Source organism: Bombina bombina, chromosome 4 (genome assembly GCF_027579735.1).
Source record: "Bombina bombina isolate aBomBom1 chromosome 4, aBomBom1.pri, whole genome shotgun sequence".
NCBI classification, from domain to species: domain Eukaryota; kingdom Metazoa; phylum Chordata; class Amphibia; order Anura; family Bombinatoridae; genus Bombina; species Bombina bombina.
In genome coordinates, this window is record NC_069502.1 from 332,202,684 (window position 1) to 332,218,707 (window position 16,024).

The window sequence follows — 16,024 nt, forward strand, 5'->3', positions numbered from 1 at the left end:
TCTTTGGGGAACAAGAAGTTCACGCTCCCAGATTGGCTAGTTATTATAACTAGTGCAGTGAAGTGCTGATGTAAAAGCTGGGGACCCTGTACATTCTTTCAAGTTACTACCATTGGAGGACATCCATGACCTCAGAAGCCGGTTACGCCTATGATTGGCCCCAGCTTAGTCACCTGACACGCAGAGCCAGACATGAGGATTCCGTTGCATTAACAGATACTGGAGCAAACAAAACACACACGGAATGTTGAGCTGGATTCATCGTTTCTTTAAACCGGGTGAGTGAAGAGTTGCACGGTAATGGACAGAGTATTCATTACATATCAGGACTTTACCCACGCGTTGTATCCTGTCATTTCCAATAAAGGAGTGATGAGTGATTTTATTTGACGTAGATTTCACCCATCTTTTAGGATCTAGCGAGGGGATATTACATCTTGTTTAACTGCTTTTGGGACACTTACCTCCACGTTGTTCTCTAATACTAATAAGCCCCGGTGGATACCTGACAGTTTAAACAGATTACTGTCCGGATTAGAGCTAGTGGTTGGTTTAATAAAGCAGTGTGCAACCAGTAAGTCTCCCCCGGTTAAATACTTTCTGCCTATTCAGGGGATTATATTTGCATGTATATATAAGTGGACTTTGTTGTCAGCTTGTTTGTATTGTTCATCTCTAGTCTTTCAATTTTATCATTCCCAAGAGTTATGAATGAAGTCGTGGACTCTCCCTGCCTTGGGAAGGAAAATAACAAAATCAGGAATGGATACTTTTGCTTAACAGTATTTATAGATTGCGTCATGTTTAATTGAAGAAAATATATGTTTTATTACATTTTCTAGATTAATGGGATTGAAATTTACCATACATTAATGATATAAATTATAACATTTTAAATAAGGTTGTAGAACTGGAAAAAAAAACAATGTAATCACATACACTACATTTAAATGGATATATTGTTGCAGTATAAACTTATTCATGTTTTGTACTTCTTCAGATAATTTAATAGGACATTTGATAGTTGTTTTAGCTGCTGTAAAACAATATTATTCTGAATTTTATACATCATTGTTTGAAGGTAACTCTCCTGTTTCCAAAGGCCCTTTCCTTTCTTATGTGCTTTTACTTCTGCTTGCAACAGTCTTTTATAAAACTTCCAGTAATGCATTGAGTCTTTATGTAGCCCGGGGATATGAATGGCTCTGCCAAGTCCCTGTCTCAAGAGCTCCACGTTGAGACATTCATTGAAAAATACTCCCTATTAAGGAGACAAAAATAATTAAATATATAGAATGCATATTTACAGAATACAACAGAAACACAAAGGAAGATTAGAACCTGTTTCAACCAGAAGGCCTATCTAGTCTGCCCATATTTCTGTCTGATAGTTAAACTTAAAGGGACATTATACACTCATTTTTTCTTTGCATAAATGTTTTGTAGATGATCTATTTATATAGCCCATAAAGTTTTATTTTAAAATAAATGTATAGTTTTGCTTATTTTGAAATAACATTGCTCTGATTTTCAGACTCCTAACCAAGCCCCAAAGTTTTATGTGAATACGGTCAGCTACCTTCTCCAGCTTGCTGCTGTTTGTGTAAAGGGTCTTTTCATATGCAAAAGAAGGGGGAGGGGGGGAGGGGGGGGAGTGTCTTATTTGCCACTTGCAGTGGGCTTTCCAACTGCCTTTTCAAAAGAGCCAAACTGACAGCTTCTAAGTAAGTTTTTAAACAGTTTTATACTGGATTTTTATATCAGTATCTGTGCATCTTATTCTTTATACTAGTGTCTATTACATGCAGTTATATGAAAATGAGTGTATATTGTCCCTTTAAAGAGAAATTATAGTAGTTGTTTTAACCAAATACGTTTGTATAGTGCATACCTAAGTTAAACATTTTGCAATGTACATTAAATAAGTATTATATACAATTTTAGAGATATATTTATTTAAAATATATATTAATTCCAATGCCCCCCAAAAACTACGATATTGAACTCCAATGAAACACTGAGTTGCACGACCATCCTGTAAGTCAGAGCATGCGCACATCATTGATTCTGACTGCAGCGTTATACTCACATGTCCCTTAAGCTTAAAAATGGCCCCTCCATGCGGGTGCACATTAGACTGCACTGCCCGCTGTTGCTATAGCAACCAAAAAGGTGTCGCTCAGAGCGGATAATGCGTTGTTTAAGAGAAGCCGTGTATGGCAGTGGAAGCGCGCTACTGCATAAATGCTCCCCAGTCTAATCAGCATGTGAAGACTGATTGGACAGCGATTGAAGGAAAAAAACGCCCATTTTAGGGGCGTCTTTAAATGCAGATGAAGTGGACTTCAGTTTAAAGTAAGGATTTATAAGACTTTTTTGTTAATAAAAATATTATTGTGTTCTAAGTTGCCTATATATATTATTAGTAAGATCTTGGGAGTGCTTTTATTATGGACCTGTAATAAATTATCAAGATATCATAATGCAAATCTCAGGTATTTTTTAATTTCCTTACTATATACCAGCTCCAAAGCATGTCTATTGAATCTCTTTCTGTTAGAAGGCGCTTTTAGCAGATTACTACTGAGCCTGCTATTTAAACTGAGATGAAGACCATTTTATCCCCTGATTTCTGTACTTTGTGTAAAAAATGCTATTATCAATTATTTTAATACATTCATAAAATGTATGGTTGCTTGCATATAACAATGTATTTAACCCATGTAAAGGTTAAACATATAATTAAAGTCAACTCAAGAGCAGCAATGCACTACTGGGAGATAGACTGAACACATTGCGGCTCCTGAGCCTACCTAGGTTTGCTTTTTAACAAAGTATACCAAGGAAACAAAGTAAATTTGATTTAAAAAGAAACAGAATTTATGCTTACCTGATAAATTACTTTCTCCAACGGTGTGTCCGGTCCACGGCGTCATCCTTACTTGTGGGATATTCTCTTCCCCAACAGGAAATGGCAAAGAGCCCAGCAAAGCTGGTCACATGATCCCTCCTAGGCTCCGCCTACCCCAGTCATTCGACCGACGTACAGGAGGAATATGCATAGGAGAAATCATATGATACCGTGGTGACTGTAGTTAGAGAAAATAATTCATCAGACCTGATTAAAAAAACCAGGGCGGGCCGTGGACCGGACACACCGTTGGAGAAAGTAATTTATCAGGTAAGCATAAATTCTGTTTTCTCCAACATAGGTGTGTCCGGTCCACGGCGTCATCCTTACTTGTGGGAACCAATACCAAAGCTTTAGGACACGGATGAAGGGAGGGAGCAAATCAGGTCACCTAAATGGAAGGCACCACGGCTTGCAAAACCTTTCTCCCAAAAATAGCCTCTGAAGAAGCAAAAGTATCAAATTTGTAAAATTTGGCAAAAGTGTGCAGTGAAGACCAAGTCGCTGCCTTACATATCTGGTCAACAGAAGCCTCGTTCTTGAAGGCCCATGTGGAAGCCACAGCCCTAGTGGAGTGAGCTGTGATTCTTTCAGGAGGCTGCCGTCCGGCAGTCTCATAAGCCAATCGGATAATGCTTTTAAGCCAAAAAGAAAGAGAGGTAGAAGTTGCTTTTTGACCTCTCCTTTTACCAGAATAAACAACAAACAAAGAAGATGTTTGTCTGAAATCCTTAGTAGCCTCTAAATAGAATTTTAGAGCACGGACTACGTCCAAATTGTGTAACAAACGTTCCTTCTTTGAAACTGGATTCGGACACAAAGAAGGTACAACTATCTCCTGGTTAATATTTTTGTTGGAAACAACTTTCGGAAGAAAACCAGGCTTAGTACGCAAAACCACCTTATCTGCATGAAACACCAGATAGGGCGGAGAATACTGCAGAGCAGATAACTCTGAAACTCTTCTGGCAGAAGAAATTGCAACCAAAAACAAAACTTTCCAAGATAATAACATAATATCTACGGAATGTAAGGGTTCAAACGGAACCCCTTGAAGAACTGAAAGAACTAGATTTAAACTCCAGGGAGGAGTCAAAGGTCTGTAAACAGGCTTGATTCTAACCAGAGCCTGAACAAAAGCTTGAACATCTGGTACAGCTGCCAGCTTTTTGTGAAGTAAAACAGATAAAGCAGAGATCTGTCCCTTCAGAGAACTTGCAGATAATCCTTTCTCCAAACCTTCTTGTAGAAAGGATAGAATCTTAGGAATTTTTATCTTGTTCCATGGGAATCCTTTAGATTCACACCAACAGATATATTTTTTCCATATTTTATGGTAAATTTTCCTAGTTACAGGCTTTCTAGCCTGAATAAGAGTATCTATTACAGAATCTGAAAACCCACGCTTTGATAAAATCAAGCGTTCAATCTCCAAGCAGTCAGTTGGAGGGAAACCAGATTCGGATGTTCGAATGGACCTTGAACAAGAAGGTCCTGTCTCAAAGGTAGCTTCCATGGTGGAGCCGATGACATATTCACCAGGTCTGCATACCAAGTCCTGCATGGCCACGCAGGAGCTATCAAGATCACCGAAGCCCTCTCCTGATTGATCCTGGCTACCAGCCTGGGAATGAGAGGAAACGGTGGGAATACATAAGCTAGGTTGAAGGTCCAAGGTGCTACTAGTGCATCTACTAGAGTCGCCTTGGGATCCCTGGATCTGGACCCGTAACGAGGAACCTTGAAGTTCTGACGAGAGGCCATCAGATCCATGTCTGGAATGCCCCATAGTTGAGTTATTTGGGCAAAGATTTCCGGATGGAGTTCCCACTCCCCCGGATGAAAAGTCTGACGACTCAGAAAATCCGCTTCCCAATTTTCCACTCCTGGGATGTGGATTGCAGACAAGTGGCAGGAGTGGTCCTCCGCCCATAGAATTATCTTGGTCACTTCCTCCATCGCCAGGGAACTCCTTGTTCCCCCCTGATGGTTGATATATGCAACAGTCGTCATGTTGTCTGATTGAAACCTTATGAATTTGGCCTTTGCTAGGTGAGGCCAAGCTTTGAGAGCATTGAATATCGCTCTCAGTTCCAGAATGTTTATCGGGAGAAGAGATTCTTCCCGAGACCATAGACCCTGCGCTTTCAGGGGTTCCCAGACCGCGCCCCAGCCCACCAGGCTGGCGTCGGTCGTGACAATGACCCACTCTGGTCTGCGGAAGCTCATTCCCTGTGACAGATTGTCCAGGGTCAGCCACCAACGGAGTGAATCTCTGGTCTTTTGATCTACTTGAATCGTCGGAGACAAGTCTGTATAATCCCCATTCCACTGTCTGAGCATGCACAGTTGTAATGGTCTTAGATGAATTCGTGCAAAAGGAACTATGTCCATTGCTGCAACCATCAATCCTATTACTTCCATGCACTGCGCTATGGAAGGAAGAAGAACAGAATGAAGTACTTGACAAGAGCTTAGAAGCTTTGATTTTCTGACCTCTGTCAGAAAAATCCTCATTTCTAAGGAATCTATTATTGTTCCCAAGAAGGGAACTCTTGTTGACGGGGACAGAGAACTTTTTTCTATGTTCACCTTCCATCCGTGAGATCTGAGAAAGGCTAGGACGATGTCCGTATGAGCCTTTGCTTTTGACAGAGACGACGCTTGAATCAGGATGTCGTCCAAGTAAGGTACTACTGCAATGCCCCTTGGTCTTAGCACCGCTAGAAGGGACCCTAGTACCTTTGTGAAAATCCTTGGAGCAGTGGCTAATCCGAAAGGAAGCGCCACAAACTGGTAATGCTTGTCCAGAAAAGCGAACCTTAGGAACCGATGATGTTCCTTGTGGATAGGAATATGTAGGTACGCATCCTTTAAATCCACCGTGGTCATAAATTGACCTTCCTGGATGGTAGGAAGGATCGTTCGAATGGTTTCCATTTTGAACGATGGAACCCTGAGAAATTTGTTTAGAATCTTGAGATCTAAAATTGGTCTGAATGTTCCCTCTTTTTTGGGAACTATGAACAGGTTGGAGTAGAACCCCATCCCTTGTTCTCCTAATGGAACTGGATGAATTACTCCCATTCTTAACAGGTCTTCTACACAATGTAAGAATGCCTGTCTTTTTATTTGGTTTGAAGATAATTGAGACCTGTGGAACCTTCCCCTTGGGGGTAGTTCCTTGAATTCCAGGAGATAACCCTGAGAAACTATTTCTAGTGCCCAAGGATCCTGAACATCTCTTGCCCAAGCCTGAGCAAAGAGAGAAAGTCTGCCCCCCACCAGATCCGGTCCCGGGTCGGGGGCCATCCCTTCATGCTGTTTTGGTAGCAGTGGTAGGCTTCTTGGCCTGCTTACCCTTGTTCCAGCCTTGCATCGGTCTCCAGGCTGGTTTGGGTTGAGAAGTATTACCCTCTTGCTTAGAGGATGTAGTATTTGAGGCTGGTCCGTTTCTGCGAAAGGGACGAAAATTAGGCTTATTTTTAGCCTTAAAAGACCGATCCTGAGGAAGGGCGTGGCCCTTTCCCCCGGTGATGTCTGAAATAATCTCTTTCAAATCAGGACCAAACAGTGTTTTACCCTTGAAAGGGATGTTAAGCAATTTTGTCTTGGAAGACACATCCGCTGACCAAGACTTTAGCCAAAGCGCTCTGCGCGCCACGATAGCAAACCCTGAATTTTTCGCCGCTAATCTAGCTAATTGCAAAGCGGCATCTAAAATAAAAGAGTTAGCCAATTTAAGTGCTTGAACTCTGTCCATAACCTCCTCATACGAAGATTCTTTATTGAGCGACTTTTCTAGTTCTTCGAACCAGAAACACACTGCTGTAGTGAGAGGAACAATGCATGAAATTGGTTGTAGAAGGTAACCTTGCTGAACAAACATCTTTTTAAGCAAACCCTCTAATTTTTTATCCATAGGATCTTTGAAAGCACAACTATCTTCTATAGGGATAGTAGTGCGTTTGTTTAGAGTGGAAACCGCCCCCTCGACCTTGGGGACTGTCTGCCATAAGTCCTTTCTGGGGTCGACCACAGGAAATAATTTCTTAAATATAGGGGGAGGAACAAAAGGTATGCCGGGCCTTTCCCATTCCTTATTTACTATGTCCGCCACCCGCTTGGGTATAGGAAAAGCATCGGGGGGCACCGAAACCTCTAGGAACTTGTCCATCTTACATAATTTCTCTGGAATGACCAAATTGTCACAATCATCCAGAGTAGATAATACCTCCTTAAGCAGTGCGCGGAGATGTTCTAATTTAAATTTAAATGTTACAACATCAGGTTCAGCTTGTTGAGAAATTTTTCCTGAATCTGAAATTTCTCCCTCAGACAAAACCTCCCTCCTGGCCCCTTCAGATTGGTGTGAGGGTATGTCAGAACAGTTATCATCAGCGTCCTCTTGCTCTTCAGTGTTTAAAACAGAGCAATCGCGCTTTCTCTGATAAGTAGGCATTTTGGATAAAATGTTTGCAATAGAATTATCCATTACAGCCGTTAATTGTTGCATGGTAATAAGTATTGGCGCACTAGATGTACCAGGGGCCTCTTGTGTGGGCAAAACTGGTGTAGACACAGAAGGGGATGATGCAGTACCATGCTTACTCCCCTCATTTGAGGAATCATCTTGGGCAATATCATTATCTGTGGCATCATTGTCCCTACTTTGTTTGGACACTATGTCACAATCATCACAAATATTTAAATGGGGAGAAACCTTGGCTTTCATACATATAGAACATAGTTTATCTGATGGTTCAGACATGTTAAACAGGCTTAAACTTGACCACAAAGCACAAAAAACGTTTTAAAATAAAACCGTTACTGTCACTTTAAATTTTAAACTGAACACACTTTATTACTGAATATGTGAAAAAGTATGAAGGAATTGTTCAAAATTCACCAAAATTTCACCACAGTGTCTTAAAGCCTTAAAAGTATTGCACACCAAATTTGAAAGCTTTAACCCTTAAAATAACGGAACCGGAGCCGTTTTTACATTTAACCCCTATATAGTCCCAGGTATCTGCTTTGCTGAGACCCAACCAAGCCCAGAGGGGAATACGATACCAAATGACGCCTTCAATAAGCTTTTTCAGTGGTTCTTAGCTCCTCACACATGCATCTGCATGCCTTGCTCTCCAAAAACAACTGCGCATTAGTGGCGCGAAAATGAGGCTCTGCCTATGACTAGAAAAGGCCCCCAGTGAAAAAGGTGTCCAATACAGTGCCTGCCGTTTTTTTAAAAACAATCCCCAAGATTATAATAACTATTAAGAGTTATAATCTGCCAAATATGCTTAGAAAGTAATCGTTTTAGCCCAGAAAAATGTCTACCAGTCTTTTAAGCCCTTATGAAGCCCTTTATTCTTTTACTTAAACTAAGAAAATGGCTTACCGGTTCCCATAGGGAAAATGACAGCCTTCCAGCATTACAAAGTCTTGTTAGAAATGTGGCCAGTCATACCTCAAGCAGCAAAGTCTGCCAACTGTTTCCCCCAACTGAAGTTACTTCATCTCAACAGTCCTGTGTGGAAACAGCCATCGATTTTAGTAACGTTTGCTAAAATCATCTTCCTCTTACAAACAGAAATCTTCATCTCTTTTCTGTTTCAGAGTAAATAGTACATACCAGCACTATTTTAAAATAACAAACACTTGATTGAAGGATAAAAACTACATTTAAACACTAAAACTCTTAACCATCTCCGTGGAGATGTTGCCTGTGCAACGGCAAAGAGAATGACTGGGGTAGGCGGAGCCTAGGAGGGATCATGTGACCAGCTTTGCTGGGCTCTTTGCCATTTCCTGTTGGGGAAGAGAATATCCCACAAGTAAGGATGACGCCGTGGACCGGACACACCTATGTTGGAGAAATTTTTTTTTTTTTACATTTTTTTTTTTTATTGAGAATTAAGCATTACAACAGATGTCACAACGCAGGTGACTAACAGGTTTAAATATATATAAACATTATGTCGTTGTAATAACACAGTAGACATAGCTATTAATGAAAATGCTGAGCATATAGATCGAGCATGTCAAGTATGAAATAAGATATCTACCATATAAACCTCATTTTCGATTAATATGAACAAAAAATATCCACTATGGAAACCTCATTTTTAAACAATATGAACAGACTTTAAATACAGGGACCGAGTAGTACTTCAGTCCTACATATTAACTCAACTTTCTAGGGACTTCGTGAAGTCAGCTTAGGAATACTTGTCCGTACACTTCATCTAGTAATTGCAGTGCGCATCTCCAGGCGGGGGAGGCCTGTTATGGGAAGAGGGGGGGGAAGGAGAAGTATGAGCTCCCATGTTATAGGAAGGGGGGGGGGGAAGGGGGTAGGACAAGAGAAAAAGGGGGGGGTGATCAGTTTATGGTAGGAAGTTTAAAGAAGCGGGTGTTATTGGCTAATTAGCATATCTCAACTGGGTGTGGAAGTTTAATTATGGTGATGGGAGTGGCCAGAACCTTCAATTCGACCATACATTTAGCTTTGAGCTCCCTGATGGTTAAACCAGGTCTCCCAAATCTGCCAGTATAGCTCCTCCTTGTCCATGCTGGAATAGAAACTCTGTTCCATTTTGGCGTACACCTGCATTATAGATGTAACAACTGTAATATCTGGGGGTTGGGTTTGTTTCCAGGCCCTTGCTATCGCCAGTTTCATGGCCGCTAGGACAAAGATGACCAATTTAGAAACGTGGGTTGGAATGCTCCTCGGGAAAATGTGTAGAAGGGCAGTTGCAGGAGTGAGTGGAATAGAGAGCCCAAGGTTAGCACAGAGGGTTTTTACCTGAGTCCAGAGAGGTGCCAGTTTTGGGCAGTCCCACCAAATATGCATATCTGAGCCTCTTTGCATGCAATCTCTCCAGCATAAAGGGGACGTTGTAGGGAACATCTGTGACAGCCTCTTGGGAGTATAGTACCATTTTAGGAATAATTTCATGTAGGCCTCCAATGTATTTGCAAGGTGTACCGTCTTTTTAGTTAAGGTCATAGCTGTACATAGGTCTTTATCTGAAATAGGTCTGGATAAATCGCCCTCCCAAGCCCTTAGCTGCCAGGGTCTGTCTTTGTTAGTGGACGACTGTAAGAGATCATAGTGGAACGATATGAGCCTAGGAGTCTTAATAGGGAGTTGCCATAGCTTTTCTAAAAAGAATTATTATTATCAGGTATTTGTAGAGCGCCAACAGATTCTGCAGCACTGTAAACAGTCGATGTACAGGATAGCTTTTGTAGGGGTCAAGTGGGTAGAGGGCCCTGCCGAGAGTTTCACTGTTGTAGTCGGCTCTTATGAAGCGATCTGAAACAGCTGGGCCCATAGGCTTATAGTCTAAGGGGTTTAAGGGGAAAGCAATGGCGTTAGGGAAGGTTAGTGTTGGTTGTATGCATCCCTGAATAGTAGAGTTTTTAGGGAGTGCTTGAAGCTGTAAAAACTAGGGGAGAGTCTTATGGAGCGAGGCAGGGAATTCCACAAGATGGGGGCCAGTCTGGAGAAGTCCTGTAAACGTGAATGTGAGGAAGTAACAAGAGAGGAGGAGATCCTGAGCTGATCGAAGGGGACGGGAGGGAGAGTATCTAGAGACAAGTTCTGAGATGTAGGGGGGAGCAATGCAGTTGAGAGCTTTATATGTCAGGGTGAGGATTTTATGTTTAATCCTAGAGGCAAGAGGAAGCCAGTGAAGGGATTGGCAGAGAGGTGCAGCAGATGAAGAGCGACGAGTAAGGAAGATGAGCCAGGCAGAGGCATTCATAATGGATTGTAAAGGAGCTATGCGGCAGCTAGGTAGACCAGAGAGGACAGAATTGCAGTAGTCGAGGCGGGAAAGGATGAGAGAGTGGATTAAAATCTTGGTTGTATCTTGTGTAAGGAAATGTCTAATTTTAGCGATGTTTTTAAGGTGGAAGCGGCAGGCTTTAGCCAAGGATTGAATGTGAGGAGTGAAGGAAAGATCTGAGTCAAGTGTGACCCCAAGACATCGGGCGTGCGGGGTAGGGGTAATGATAGAATTATCAACAGTTATAGAAATTTTGGAGGTGGAGACATTGGAAGAAGGGGGAAAAATAAGGAGTTCAGTTTTGGAGAGATTTAGCTTAAGGTAGTGAGAGGACATCCAAGATGAGATGTGAGAAAGACAGTTAGTGACACGGGTTAGTAAGGAAGGAGGTAGGTCTGGTGCAGAGAGGTAGATTTGGGTGTCATCGGCATACAAATGGTATTGAAACCCATGGGACTTTATTAAGGAACCTAGTGACGACGTGTAGATTGAAAAGAGAAGGGGACCAAGGACAGAGCCTTGAGGTACCCCAACAGAAAGTGGTAACGGGGCAGAGGATGCTCCGGAGAAGGCTACACTAAATGTACGGTTAGTCAGATAGGAAGAAAACCACGAGAGAGCTGTGTCACAGATGTCGAAGGATTGGAGGGTTTGGAGCAGAAGAGGGTAGTCAACAGTGTCAAAGGCTGCAGACATGTCAAGGAGGATAAGCAGAGAGAAGTGGCCTTTGGATTTTGCTGTAAGTAGGTCATTGGTAACCTTGACAATTGCTGTCTCTGTAGAGTGATGGGAACGAAATCCAGATTGCAGTGGGTCAAGAAGAGAGTTTAGTGTAAGGAAATGGGACAGACGTTCGTAAACTAGCTTTTCGAGGAGCTTTGAGGCAAGAGGGAGTAGGGAAATAGGGCGGTAATTGGAAGGGGAGGTTGGATCAAGGGAAGGTTTTTTGAGGATAGGTGTGACCAGTACCAGTGCTGAGGGAGAGGTTGAAAATGTGTGTGAGTATGGGGGTGAGGGTAGAAGAGAGGGAGGGGAGTAGCTGTGAGGGGATGGGGTCGAGGGGACAGGTAGTGAGGTGGGAGGACAGTATAAGGGCAGAAACTTCATCTTCATTAACAGGGGCAAAAGAGCTGCATTTTTGAATATTTGGGTGATCGTGAGCTTTTGAGGGGGTGGGAGATTGGAAGTATGTTGAGAGCTGATTTCACTTCTGATGGAGTCAATTTTGTTGTTGAAGTGGCTTGCAAAATCTTGAGCTGAGAGAGAGGTTGTGTTAGAAGGTGGGGGTGGGGGGAGAAGAGTGTTGAACGTGGAGAACAGACGTTTAGGGTTAGAGGAAAGAGTAGAGATGAGATTAAAAAAATATTGTTGCTTATAAAGATTAAGGGCAGAATAGTAGGAGTTCAGGATGAACTTGTAGTGAAGAAAGTCATCTGAACTCCGAGATTTCCTCCAATGTCACTCAGCAGTACGGGAGCATCTGCGTAGGTATCGTGTCAGAGGAGTATGCCAGGGCTGAGGATGAGAGTGTGGTTTCTGAGCTAAGGTTGGAGGGGCCAGAGTCTCAATGACCGATGTAAGGGTGGAATTATACTGGCAGATAGATTGGTCAGGGCAGGAAAAGGAGGTGATGGATGAGAGGAGAGGTTTGAGAGAGCTAGCGAGCTGATGCAGATCTAGTGACTTACTGCTTCTGTGAAGATTGGTGTGAGGGGTAGAGGGAGGGGGAGTTGTAGGTAGGGAAGTGATGTTGCAAGTTAGGAGATGATGGTCAGAGAGAGGAAAAGAGGAGTTTGTTAAATTTGAAAGAGTGCATCGATAGCTGAAAATCAGATCAAGGGAATGACCATCTTTGTGAGTGGGAGACTCAGTCCATTGTGACAGGCCGATGGAGGAAGTCAGTTGAAGAAGTTGTTTTGCAGAGGAGGCAGTGGGATTGTCAGGAGGGATGTTAAAGTCGCTAAGAATGAGGGCAGGGGTGTCTGAGGAAAGGAAGTAAGGAAGCCAGGCAGCAAAAAAGTAAATGTAAGTCTTTTATTAAGATAGTGTGGTCTTTTTTGTAAGCTTATTTTTTTTTAAAATCATGTACAATTTTAACAGCTCTCCAGTATATAGTATTTATTATATTTCATATTTATACACAATATTTGAGATGAGGCTTAACAAGTGTTTATCCGATTTTTGTCCAATCAATAAGTGTGAACTCTGACACACCTTTTGTTCAACCAATGGCACAGTGGGGTTTTAATTACGTTATTGCTTTTTTCAAACGTAGGATATAATTGGCTTAATTTTTGCAAAGAATGCAGCTCCCAATACCAATATATTTGCCATTGGTTGATCAAAAGGTGTGTCGAAGTTCACACTTATTGATTGGACAAAAATCGGATAAACACATAGTACATGCATTGTACTGCACACCACTCAATCTCTCACTTCAAACATATAGAAAGTCTTCACAAGAAACCATTTGTTTAAAAACCACTTAGAATAATCCTAAATGTGTGAAAAATATTCAGAGAAATGAGGATCACAAAAAACTAACTATAGATGAAACACTGCATCTACAACTGATGGAGGTGTGTACTAACGCTAGTAATCACAATTATAGGCATTTTGAGGTTTGGGAAACTTTGCCCCTCCTGGTAGGAATGTATATCCCATACGTCACTAGCACATGGACTCTTGCTAATTACATGAAAGAAATATCATATTTCTAAATCAACTGTGTAGATTAATTGTACTTGTAAATCTGTGGAGACCTATAAGTAATAATCTTATGTTATATACGATTGTAATTACTGGAACTTTCAAATTGTATTTCTGTCAAAATAAGTACTCATGTTGAAAAACTATACATTCTGCTAATACCAATAAGCACTGTCTTCTATTGTTTTGGTGTTGTTAGCTTATATATAATATTGCTAATACTCATGTTGAACAACTATCCATATTGCTAATATTAATAAGCACTGTCATTTATTTATATATATGCATGCATTGGTGTTGGTAACCTGTTATACACTAATTAACAACAGATTCAGTAACGCCCATTAGGGGTGTGCCCTGATTCACTATTGGATCAAGCTCTGTTTAAAAGGATTGTCAGTTAGAAGGATTACTATGCCTGATGAAACAACCCATGCTGGGTTGAGAAACGCGTTGCATGATTTTAAATTTTGCTTGCTATTGTTTTAAATTTTTCAATATTTGTTTTAATAAACTGAACTTGTTTTATGCAAGCTTTGGTTCATTACCTTCTATAGCAGTTTTACACACTGCTTCTGACTATCCATCAGCACATACTGTGACAGGATCCCCCTGCACTATCTACTCTGCACCTGGAGAGGTTAAGCTGGTACACCTGAAGATACCAGTCAGCTCCTACTAGTACATAAGTGCACTTAGGCCAATTGTGAGTACCCATTTGGCTCTTTCTCTTTGTTTTCATATATATGGATATATTGATGCACACGAGGCACCCCTCTTGTTCTTTATTATTTTCTTTTACTGATATATTACTGCATAGGTCCAGTTCTCCTTTAATAGCTGTCATCATAATGCTACGGAGTCTATAATTATTGGTGACAATGCATTGTTTTACACTTTATGGCAGAATTTCACTCACTTGTCCAGAATTTAATATCAACTTCTAACTCGTAAACTGGCACAAAATGGAGCCTGAAAAAAGTTTATACAGTGCCTCAAATTTATAATGCACACTCTGGTATTACAAGTGGATGGTTAAATATTTTAACAAAATCTTAACGTGGCTGAGACTTTTTTAGTGTGCCCTATATTTTTAATGGATTGTGCAGGGAGCACTATTAGCACTTATAATACAAGTAGTGAGTTAAAAAGGGACAGTCAAGTCCAAAAATAACTTTCATTTTTCAAATAGGGCATGTAATTTTAAACAACGTTCCAATTTACTTTTATCAACAATTTTGCTTTGTTCTCTTGGTATTCTAGTTGAAAGCAAACCTAGAAAGGCACATATGATAATTTCTAAGCCCTTGAAGGCCACCTCTATTTTATTCACTTTTTACAGCAGCAGCAAGCTCATGTAGGCCATATAGATAGCACTGTGATCACGCCCGTGGCTAGTGGCAGACACTGCACTAATTGGATAAAATGCAAGTCAATAGATAATAACTAAAAGTCATTTGATTAGGGGCGGTCAGAAGATGCTTAGATACAAGTTAGTCACAGAAGTAAAAAGTATATTAATATAACAGTGTTGGTTATGCAAAACTGGGGAATGGGTAATAAAGGGATTATCTATCTTTTTAAACAACAAAAAATCTGGTGTTGACTGTCCCTTTAAGTGTTGGGCTCAAGTGCAAGTGAAGATCGAGCTGTAAAACACTTTTTGAGACCTTAAGTATACCATTATTGCTTGCTAGTTTGCATAACAAAACACGTGAAAATGCCATGAAGAGGCAGGTAAAGCGGTCATACGCGGGGAGATAAAGGCGTACATGGTCAATTTAAATCGCAAAAATAAGGCGAGAGAAATTCAGCTGGCAAACCAGGTCAGAAATGCATATGTGAGGTACCTAAATAGCCCTAATCGGGGTCGATGGGAAAAATATGCATACGCAAAAACAGAAAGGGAACAATTTATGAAAGAAAAATGGGCAAACAAAGAGGCAAAGTGTAGGGCAAGATTCCAAGGACTCCAGGGAGTTTCGGCAAAACATCTAGCCAAGATAACTAAGTTTCGAAAGAAATGTAATATAATCTCAACAATTAAGGAAGGCAAGAATATGTACACCAGCCCTATAGCAATTAGAGAAGTATTCCTTCAATATTACCAAAAGTTATACTCGAAGGAGGAAATAAATAAGGAATGTAAGCAACAATTTTGGGAACAGATAAAAATTCCTAAAGTTGCCCCAGAAGCATTACAGCAGGTAAATGCACCAATCTCGGAAGGAGAGGTGTTAAGAGCTATTCAAAAAGCCAAACCAGGGAAAGCACCCGGGCCAGATGGTCTCTCTGCCGAATTTTACAAGATGACTTCAGAAATAATAACAGGGACGCTAACTAAACTATACAACGGGTACTATATTAAGAACGATATGAAACCCACATATTTTTCAGACGCAATCATATCATTAATACTTAAAAAAGGGAAAGATGTTACAAATTTGTCATCGTATCGCCCTATCTCATTATTAAATCATGACTACAAGATATTAATGTCTATAATAGCTGACAGATTAAAAAAAGTAATACCTGATCTGATACATCCAGATCAGGTTGGGTTCATACCAGGAAGGAATTCGGTACGTAACATGAGAAGATT

The 16,024-nt window shown here is 40.9% G+C and overlaps 1 protein-coding gene across 1 annotated transcript in view; it reads right to left on the reverse strand.

Moving 5' to 3' along the window:
- Positions 1-803: 803 nt before the first annotated feature.
- The window catches only part of C4H3orf33 (chromosome 4 C3orf33 homolog), a 267,701-nt gene continuing 252,480 nt past the window's right edge, over positions 804-16,024 (reverse strand). The window contains 1 exon segment of the mRNA XM_053710073.1: positions 804-1,261. Coding sequence (XP_053566048.1) covers positions 980-1,261 — 282 coding nt within the window. The 3' untranslated portion in view covers positions 804-979.